The sequence below is a fragment of the Podarcis pityusensis genome, assembly GCF_964106645.2.
Source record: "Podarcis pityusensis genome assembly, chromosome: 1".
Classification (NCBI taxonomy): Eukaryota; Metazoa; Chordata; class Lepidosauria; order Squamata; family Lacertidae; genus Podarcis; species Podarcis pityusensis.
The window spans coordinates 28,507,989-28,518,470 of NC_138028.1; the positions used below are offsets into that span (position 1 = coordinate 28,507,989).

General features: G+C 46.4%; 1 protein-coding gene across 26 annotated transcripts in view; it reads right to left on the minus strand.

Moving 5' to 3' along the window:
* NRXN3 (neurexin 3) overlaps positions 1–10,482 on the minus strand; it is a 1,227,884-nt gene that overhangs the window by 435,190 nt on the left and 782,212 nt on the right. The window contains exon 1 of one of the 26 annotated variants that reach the window (XM_080973882.1): positions 3,160–4,618. The exons of 24 other annotated variants lie outside the window; for them this stretch is intronic. In XM_080973882.1, the coding sequence (XP_080830008.1) occupies positions 3,160–3,406 (247 nt within the window). In that variant the 5' untranslated portion in view covers positions 3,407–4,618. Of the gene's footprint in view, positions 1–3,159; positions 4,619–10,482 lie in introns of those variants that run through there. One more of the 26 variants, XM_080973883.1, reaches the window with a different exon arrangement.

Genomic DNA, 10,482 nt, shown 5'->3' on the forward strand with positions numbered 1-10,482 from the left:
CTCTGTTCTCTGTCTTATGAAGGAAGTGAGAGAGAAAAAGAGAGGAGCAGTGATCAATATGAAAGTAAGTGGCATTGGCCCTGCTCTCTTAACACAAGGATGTGACCTCCAAGGATTTGCCTCCTAGGGAATGCAGCCTTCAAAGAAAAAGAAAAAAAGGTCCTCTCCTTGCTCTAAAATGTCAAAGCAATCATGTATGCAGGGTGATGGGGAACTTGCTACCACGTGCTATGCTGAGTTTACTTCCAAGGGGCACCCCAAGCTAGAGAATCAAGTATCTCAAGATACCTGCATGGAAGGTGGGTTCCCGTGCCTCCTTGGCTTTTAGTCATAGGCAGCGACAGAAAAGTATCTCCCCCCACTTCACCCCATTGCTGGACCCCTGCAGACGGAAAGGCACTTTTCACATACAGTACAAAGGATTGCTAGAGAATGAACTTTAAATTTAAATAAGGGAGCAGTCCTAAAGCACACTTATTTGAAAGTTAACCCCATCAAATGTAATAACAGGACTTACTTCGGAGGAGAGGTTTCTATCCTTATCTAAAATACACCCATTGTTCCTCTTTCAGAAACATGTGGAGCAAAGCTCACTCATCCCCCCCCCATAGGCACTTAACCCTTTCTGTGCCCCCTCCCATTGCTGCCACTTTCTTGTGTACCTCCCTGTTGGATTGCAGGAAGGGGGCGCGAACATCTGTAGGGGGCGCTAAGCGCTAGCAGCAGCCAGAGGAGGGGAAAATGACTTACGGTAAGAAACCAGATTTAACACTCCCTTGGCTGATAGTCAAGGGAAGGCTCGCATTTTTAGAACTTCAGCAGCCCCCTGGATTAACACTTTGCTGCCCGAAAGATGGCAACAAAACTAAGAACCGCATACAGGAATTTTCATCGACAGCCAGTATTTATTAAAAAATATCTATATTCAAGGGTGGGGGGCAGGCAGTGGTCGATACTGCACCGGTACAATTGCTTCTTGGTTCCCCCACTCCCCGCGCGCCCCTCTCTACCTTCTAATGCTTTCTTTAGGAACCTTTTTTCTTTGTTCTCTCTGGCACTGTGCGTAACACTCCCCCAACAATCTAGTTCCTATTATTTTCTGTGCGCTTCCCCCCACCTCCTCTCAAGGAATCAGTACCCGAGACACAGCAAGAGAAGCCAGGCACCACGACAGAGTGCTTTCATTTAGAAGCCCCGGCGAGCTGCCTGACAACTTCATCAAATAAAATTGAGAGAGGCGGGGCCATTCCGCTGCTGGCAATTTCCAACTTGGATTAAGCTGCACGCCGGAAACCGGGTGGCGGGGGTTGCTTAGGAAAATCTTAAATAAGACTATAGGCTTGGATCGGAGATGTTTGTTAAGGGGCTCTCTCTGCAATCTTATGCACGTTTGTTTAGCAGCAAGCCCCTCCCCCCGCAACTACAACGGAACTAACTTCTGAGTAGACGCGTTGCACGTGCATGCAGCCCTGCTGCGTGTCTCCCGCTGGCAAAGGAGCAGCGGGATTGTTTGTGTATGGGGCGCCTCCTCAAAGCTAGTGCGGGTCAGGAGGCAACAAGACTCAGGGCTCGGTTATACGTAAGACGAGCGCCTTTGCGCATATAGACCAACTGCCCACACAGCTCTTGGTTAACACTGACGCAATCCCATCCCCCTATACATTGCGGGGCGCGCGGGGGGGGGGCGCTTCCAGAGCAGCCGGGGCGACTTCTACAATAGGCCTTAAACACCTCTTATTCTCCGATCACGAATTCTGCCGGGGGGCGGAGGAGAGAACAATCAAAATCAAATTGCCCCCCGCGCCGCCACTCCTGAAAGGAATGAAACTCTGCTGGCGAGGGGAGCCCAGAGGAAACGGAGGATTGCCCTTCCACGCCTCCGATCAGGCCACCAAGTCCAGCATCCTGTTCTCCAGGATGTGTCCAGCCAGATGCTTCGAGGGGAAGCTGCCTGCAAAACAGGACCTGGAGAGAACGACATTCTCCCCCTCGCGATTCCCAGCGACGGTATAGGCGCTGGCGCTATAGGAAGTGCATCTGCCGAGAGGTTGTCCCACCCGCTCTTGGTTCTAATGGTGCTTCCTCAAACCCTACTTCCCAGATCCGTACTGCCGAGAAAAGGTGCGCGCGGCACAGTCCCTCTCTGGGTGTTCCCCGCCCCTTTTGTGGGATGGGGAGAATCTTCCGTGTAGAGCCAGAGTCTCGCAGTTAGGGAAAACGAGAGAAATGTTTTTTTTTGGGGGGGGGGAGGAGGACGCAGCCTTTCCCCATTTACATTTCATGTTAGGAAACGAACGTGTGGAAACGCTTCTGTCCCTCATCATCTCCAAGTTTCCATACACACCCTCCCACCTCCAGTGAGGCTGACGAGGAACGCAGCGCCCCAGAGGGAGCCGCTGACGACCCGGTTCTTCGCCGCTCCTCCGGCCATAGCAGAAGAGGCTTCTAGTAAATGGGTGAGGGGTGGGGTGAACCTCTCAGGTTTCACCGGCTCCGAAGTCTGCCGCCAGGGTCAGACGAAGCGCGCACAGGAGGCAGCCTCTCTCGGAAGGATCCCCCTCGCCGCCCGCTGCTCCCGCCTCCCGTTCCCGACATCGCTGCTCTTCCCTGCGCCGCGCGCGCACGCGGAGCGCCGGGGAGAAAAGAGAAGCCCCTCTTTGCTTTTCAAACCCCTCGTTCCCGCCCAGGCCGGCTCCCGGTCGTCAAGCCCTCAGAAGAGCCGCTGCTTCTATCCTGGCGCCTTTCCAACGGCGGCGGAAACAACAACAAACCACCACCACAACACAACAAAAGCCCTGAGGCGGGAAAGTCCCTTCTGGGTTTCTCTCCCTTCCCCCCACCCCGCTCACGGGAGAGGCAAAGGGGTTCAGCGCAGTCACGCGCGGCCGGAGAAGGAGGGAGACGGACTGAGGCGTTTCGCTCGAAGGAGCTTTTTTTTCGCGAGGAAACTTCTCGCCTTTTTTCCCCTTTTCTTTTTCCCCCTCCTGAGCAGAGAATTGATCTATGGGAAAGGGAGGGGTGGGGGACGGACGGAAGGAAGGGAGGGAGAGAGAGCCACGGAGCTTCTCGGTCGGAGCCATGGACTTCCCGCTTCGCCTCGCCCGCCGCCGTCCTCCTCAGGCTACTCCGAAAGGGAAAGGAAAGTGAAGCAGAACCCACCGTGTCCTCCTCGCAGGGAGACGGGGGAGCGGTAGATAGAGATAGGCACGGAGTGGTGCTTGCTGCTGCCATGGAAATGGTGCTCTTGCTGAGCCTGCGAGGCGGACGACGAGGAAGAGGACGCAGGCAAATCCACGCTGGAGGAACTCCACACCGAGCTGAGGATCCATCCCCAAAAGAGGGAGCACATCCACAGGGTCCAGGCGGGACAGCCTCCCGGTGCTGTTCTCAGATCAACGCACCGCATGTTCGAGGCGCAGGGCGAAAGAAGGTGGGGTGGGGTGGGGGGGGATATCTATTATAGATAAGCCTACGAGGGACCAAGCAGTTCGAATTCCAGCCGGGGAAAGAGAGTATGGTTCATGATGCCAAGGGCCCCATCCTACCCAGCTGCGGAGGAGAGCGAGGGGGGAAAAGAGTCGCTTCCGAAGTGGGAGTGTGTATGGTATTTGGGGGGGGGGGGGGATGGGTGCGGAAAGGGTTAAGCAGCCAACCAACGCAAGAGCAAGCAATTCAAGCTGGATCCTCCCCGGAGCCGGTTCTCTCTCTCTCTCTATTCTGCCAGGTTCCCCTTAGACGTACCAAGCTTCCAGAGGAGATCCGTGGAGCCACGCATAGCAGGGAGAGAAGGATCTCCCCCGCCCCCCCCTGTTCTTTCACCTGTCAGGTTCCTCCTCCAAGCTCACAGGATCCTCAAGGATTTCCCCCTGCCCATATCCCCCTTTCTCTCACTTTTAGCTGGAGAGAGGAGGATTCACAAGCGGGGATCAAATAGCCAGAGACCCCAGAGAGGTTATTAAGTATGTTGTTGTTGTTGTTTGCTTGTTTATCCCAATTCCAAGTTCTTGGCTTTGTTTGGTCTGGCTGCTTCTCCACTGGCAAATGTTGCACTGCAGAATGGCTTGGGCTTCTCTCCTTCACACATGCATACGCGCCCGGGCACACGAGCACACACATGCACCCCTCCAAAAGAAGAAGAAGGAAGAGGAGGAGGAGGAAAAACTGGATCCGCGTTCTCCTCGAATCCAGGCAACTTGGGAGCTGAGAGCTGGTTGACAACACCGCGTGTTCTGGAAGAGAAAGGCTTGCCAGATCTTCCCGTGTTAACAGAAGAGGAGAGGAGAAAAAACTGAAGAAGCAAAGGTAAAAGAGAGGGAGAGAGGAAAGTCTAGAATCCACAAGAGAGATAGAAACTGAGCTTCCCCCTCCTTAATTTCTTTTTTTTTTAATAAAAAAAAGATGGAACAGGATGCTCAGGGCGAGCTCACTTAAAGTGAAGGCAACTAGGAAGCTCAGGTGAAGTGAAGCAAAGACTTAGGGAGCCAAATTCACAAATGAGCGAGCCGCATGCAAATTGGATCACTCCAGAGAGCGAATCAGTGCAGCCCAAACACCCTGCAGAGGGACTGGCTGGTTCCCGGGAAAGGAGGGGCTGAAGTAGGAACCTGCAGTCCCACCTCCTCCATTCATATTGTACTGTGTATACTCATAAAGCAACACACACACACACAGAGAGAGAGAGAGAGAGAGAGATTATCTCCCTTTTGTTACTTTGAATGTAGAGCTTAAATGAGAAGGAAAGTAGCAAGGAAGGTAATCAAATCCATTAGTCACATCCAGCTTCAGAAAAGTTATTGTAATAATAAATTATCATCAACAGTAATCAATACAGATAAAAAATTAACGGTGGCTGGAAGATTCCCCTCCTGAGCTATGTACTACACATTATTCCCCACCCCTTTCATACCTGAAATGCAATAAAAGAGAGCAGCTAATACAACCTGCTTCTGTCTAATTTCCAGTGCATCTGACACCTATGCCTTGAGGTTGGCGGAGGGAGAGAAATCTGTGTGTATATAGTAAACTTTACTAAATAAAAGCCTAAAAGGGGATAGGATGAAGTGAGTTTTAGAGGTATTGAGTATTTCTCTCTATCTTTCTTTCTCTCTCTCTCTTTCTCTCTCTCTCTCTCTCTCTCTCTCACACACACACACACACACTGCATTACTTTGTAGGAATCCCCCTCTGTACCAAAATAATATATTCTAATAACTGAGCTTCTGACTTTAGGATGGGAAAACTAGCCTCTGCAGGCAGAGAAACTCCTTCTTCAGAATGCACGCACAGGACAACAAGCTGATCTACTATCTCAGAACCCCAAAGGACATATTGGCTCCATTCCAGTTCCATCCCAAACCCTTTTTCAAATGGCTTTCTGAAATGTAATTACAGTTTTATTGTTGCTAGCCCCAAAGGAGAAGGGGAAACAAAAGATGCATCTTTATTTAGACAGGGAGACAGAGTTAAAAGCAGGAAGACAGGAGGGGAGGCTAAATACTGGCAGAAATTTGGCGGGGTGGGGGGTGGGGAGGGAGAGGATGCTGCTTATTTCAAGAGTACCATGCCAGCAATAATAATCATATGTTTTTATTTATACCCTGTCCATATGGCTAGGTTGCCCCAGCCACCCTGGGCGGCTTCCAACACATATAAAAATAATAATCTGATTCAATATAAAAAGTCACAATAACTTTAAAATAAACGTGTATCAAATAAAGCAATATTAAGCTATCCAATAGCAAGAAGAAGCATCAGCATCTCTGCTCTTAATACACAAATTTATGACTAAAGAAGTGGAGTTTTTGTACCTGGGCCTCCTTGATTTGCTTAATGCCAGCTGTGAGGTTATGGGCAACAGGAGGAGAGGCTCACTGCCAAGTAGTGTGGCTGCCTGTGATACAGACTTTTTTTTAAGGTGGGGCTTTTGAACTGGATCTCAACAGAGGATGTGCTGAACATCGCAGCAAAGAGAACCTTGGGAATGTGGGCAAGGCAATCTTGCAAAGATGCCAGACCAAAAAGGGAAAGAAATGAATGATCCCTGTACCAGCATGTACTAGGAGTTCAAAAAAGCTTGTCGTAATGCAACTTGGTATTGCAAGTGGGCAAGGGAGCAAAAAAACAACCAGGCACCAGTAGTTATGGGAAGTAAATTGGGGAAATGGACTCTTGTGGCGCTGTTAGCAGAGTCAAATAAAAACACTTTGTTGCATCAATTAGGAGAGCCAAAGTTTGTGTTTGTTTCTTTGTTTGTTTCTTTGTTTGTTTGTTTGTTTGTGGCACTGCTTCCTTGCATTTTAACATCCATGGCACAATGAGAAATTCACCAAATGAAGGTTTCCCTTGTGTGTGGGGTCATGCAGAGATGGAAAAAGCACCAGTTGTTGAATTTCTGCTTTTCACCCTAGTAGTTAATGTGTCATTTTTAATGTTGCCATTTTATTCTGCTCTGCTGCAATTTGATTTTATGGTATGTGGTTTTATTTGTTTTATTGTATTATGTTGTAAGCCACTCTGAGATCCTTGGCTAAAGACTGGCTAATAAATTGCTTAACACATAAAATTATATAATGGCACAGAAACTCTGCAAGAGAAAAAAATACGGCAATTCTACTTAGCTGGTCTGTGGGCTCAGTGACTTGAATGAACCTTTTAGGGAAGTTTGACTTTTCTATAATTATATTTACAGGATTTTTTTTTTAAAAGTTCATATGCCACCCTTCCTTTTAGGCAGGGATGGCAAACCTGTGGTCCTTCAGATATTGTTGCATTACAACTCCCATAATTCCTGGCTGCTCAGCATGCTGGGTTGGGGGTGGATGGGAGCTGTAGTCCTATATCTGGAGTGTCACAGGTGACTCATTGCTGACCAAAGAAACTGAGAGTAACATGCCTAGAACCTTCCCCTTTTATCCTTACAGCAACCCTGCAAGGCTAAATTTAGGCTAAAGCAGAGCGATTTGCAGAAGCTCATACAACGAACTTGGTGGCTGAGGACTAAACAAAATGTGATGCCAGGACATCACTTCTTTTGTAGATTTTCTATAGGACAATGGCTTAATTTAGACCAGAGCTGCAGTGTTCAGAGAATGTGTTTGTTTCATTCTCTCCCTTGCACTATTTTCTCAGAGTTGCCAGTTGCTCCATGTGGCAGACCAATCATATAGGTTGTATATGTGCCCCCAATACCGGAGGCAATAGCAGCTCTGAGGGGTAATTTTGAAATATCCCTCACCATTTATGTTGCCCTCTTTCAGTCAATGTAGACTCTACTACAAGTTATAGCCGTTCTGCAAAGGAAAAATGGTCCATATGACATCATGGTGACAGGTGTGTCTGCCCACCTGTCAAAGTGACCAATGGGAGGGTGGACAAAAATTAGCATGAGGGAAATGGCTCCTTATCCAACTTCTTGGCCCTGATCCAAAATATGTCTCTGAGTGGTCGTATCCTATTTGCCCTTAAAACCAACCAACCAACCAGCAGGACATTCAGTCATGGATCTCACATCATACCATCTAGTTGCAGCCCAAGTGGTGATTTAAGCCTGAGTTTTCTTCAATGTAGGACTACAACTCCCATCATCCCTGGCCACTGGATATGCTGGCTGAGGCTGCTGGGAATTGTAGTCCAAAAAACACCATGTTGGCTGCTCCTGCAACCAATACATAACACAGGAATAAATTATTTAAGTTTGAGAAATGATTCAGTGATGTGAATGAGCTAATAGGTGAGAACAGATGCCATAATATTATATTATATTATATTATATTATATTATTATATTATATTATATTATATTATATTATATTATATTATATTATATTATATTATATTATACCTTAACAGCTATGTGCCACACAGTAATTGTATTAAAAAGCGCATAAACCGTGCCTGCAAGCTTCCAATCTAAGATATATAAGATAATGCAGAAAAGGAAGAGGCTATCTGGTATCTTGTATCTACTTTAATTAGGAGACTGGAGAAACAAAGAAGGCTTGGAACTGTTGGGGAAGCAAATCAGAATCATAAAATCTGAGCTCAGTTGCTTTCTTCCAACTTCACCTGCTAATGCCAAAAGGAAAAAAAGCACAAGGCACCCACCTCTTCGGTCTCTTACCCCCAAAGCTAGCACCCACAAATATCTATTGCAAACCCTTCCTCATCCATGCAATGATTCAATCAGGTTCATGAGCATCAGATGCTGGCTCCGTTGTGACAAGTGGCAGCATATAATGCAGAAGGTATTCTTGTCCCATTGTCCAAAGAAGCCCTATTTCTTATACACAGCTAAAAAAAAAAGAAGAAGACCTGCACCAATGATATTTCCTTTTTAAAAATAAAAATAAAAATGGGGGGTCCACCTTTTCATGAGTGATTTTGCTCCCTTAACTGAGTCATGCAGTAAGAAATAAAAGGAGGTAATAAAACATACTATGTTACAATGTGCCCATTGATTCTTTGAATAACAAAGAAATCTAGCTGATGGGATCATTAGAGCCCGTAAAACTTGAAAGCAGCCCAATCCTGCCCATGTTTACTCAGAGGTATGCCCATTTGCAGGTGATCTTCCTTAAATTCACCTGCTGAAGTGGACTGTAGTTCATAGAACTCTATGCCATAATATATTTGTTAGTAAGCAAGGTGTCACAAAAATCTGTTGCTTTTGCTGCAACAGACAAGCATGGCTACCCCTCTGAAAATGGCCACTTATTTCAGGGACCTTGCTTCCAAATAAGTGGACATGTGTCTGTAGCTTATGGCTTTCCCCCCTGACTTCGAATTCCCCACCTGCATTCCAGCTATGCTGCCCACAGTGAAATATATTGTAACATTTGCATTCATCCAGATCATACTCCCAAATGTGTGCTAAAAGCAAACACATTAAATGTATCATACTGGCATACTATGAGACTGAACAATAGACTCCAGTCTATGCTGCTTGTAAATTGAAATCTGGTCAGGTGTCTGCACTCTCTTCCTCTCTCTCTCTCTCTCTCTCTCTCTCTCTCTCTCTGTGTGTGTGTGTGTGTGTGTGTTTGTGTGATGCAGGTATAGGATGGAAAGTTAGTATCCACAGAGTATCTGGAAAGAGTTAATCATTCCTGCATCACTCATTTGGGAAATCTGGAAGTTGGTGGTGGACAAGGAGGGGGGGCTCTATCCAACAAGATAATGAGCATTTGGGATGAAAGAAGTTGCTGCTGACTCCATTCTGATCATTGTAAGACTGTCCTTCCTCCAAGACAAAATGAAAAGGAAGCTCCTCGACTCTTAGTGCTACATTTCAGAGATTTAGAATACTATACAGTGAACTTGGAGGTGTGCATTGTAATCCTGCCTTAGGTAGACTTTTGTCATTTCCTCTTTTCCACCCTAAACCGCTCCAAAATTAAATTAAAGTACAATTTAACACATACATTTATAAGTTTGCATTTCAAAAGAAGGCTCCCGGTGAGAGACAATCTGCCGTTCTTTCTATGGGATGCTCAAAAGAAGCTCAAGAGACTTGTGTCACAGAAACCTTAGCATCTCTCACTTAAGTGCAAATGTTTTTATGGAAGCCCCCAAACCTGGCTTACAATATCAATTCCCATCTCTCCCACCACAAGCTTTCAAACTGCAGTTGTGAATTGCTGGGGAATTGCTACCTCCTCTCACTATAAGCACCATTATCTGAGTGCTATTTAGATGGAACAGAGGCAGTTGCCTTAGACCATTTCAGTTTATTGGTCCATGTGGCTAAGCATTGTCTAGCATGACTTGAAGCAGTTCTCCTGGGTGTCAGATAGGAATCTGTTTGAGCCCTACCAAGATGTTGTGGGTTGAAACTGGAACTTCTGCAGACAAGACATGTACTCTACAATTAAGCTACGACTCTTCCTCTAGCTATAAATGGTTTGTACGTGTAGCATCACTATGGGCTGTGATGAAGTCCATTGTCCTATTCCTTTTTTTTAGATACAATTTATTAATTTTATAATAAAAAAAAACAAACAAACATCATAATCAAAATTTTAACTCGTACATCTTAATTAACTTCCCTCCACTCCCCGTCCTAGTTCCATTACTTTACACTTATTCATACATGTCCATAGAATCTTATATCTTAACAGTCCAAATTTTAAAATCTTAATCATGTTGCTACAAGTGCATTGGTGGTTCAGTGGTAGAATTCTCGCCTGCCTCCCTTTGTCCTGTTCCTATGAGTTTGAGTTTGTGTGAGAGAGAGAGAGACAGAGAGAGAGAGAGACAAAATGGTAGTAATGGGGGGGGGGGAGAGAATCCTAATTTGGGTGCTCATGTCTGCTATGTACACCTGAAAAGATGTTTCTACTGATAGGAGTGGGAGCTTTCCTTTGAGTGAAAACTTCAGGTGTGGTCCCTCCAAAATGGATTCGGACTGCGGGAAGAGAAAGAAGGTTAAAGCTCTCCACAAGGATCCTGATCTGGATCAGGAGCCCCTACCTGGCACTTAGACTTC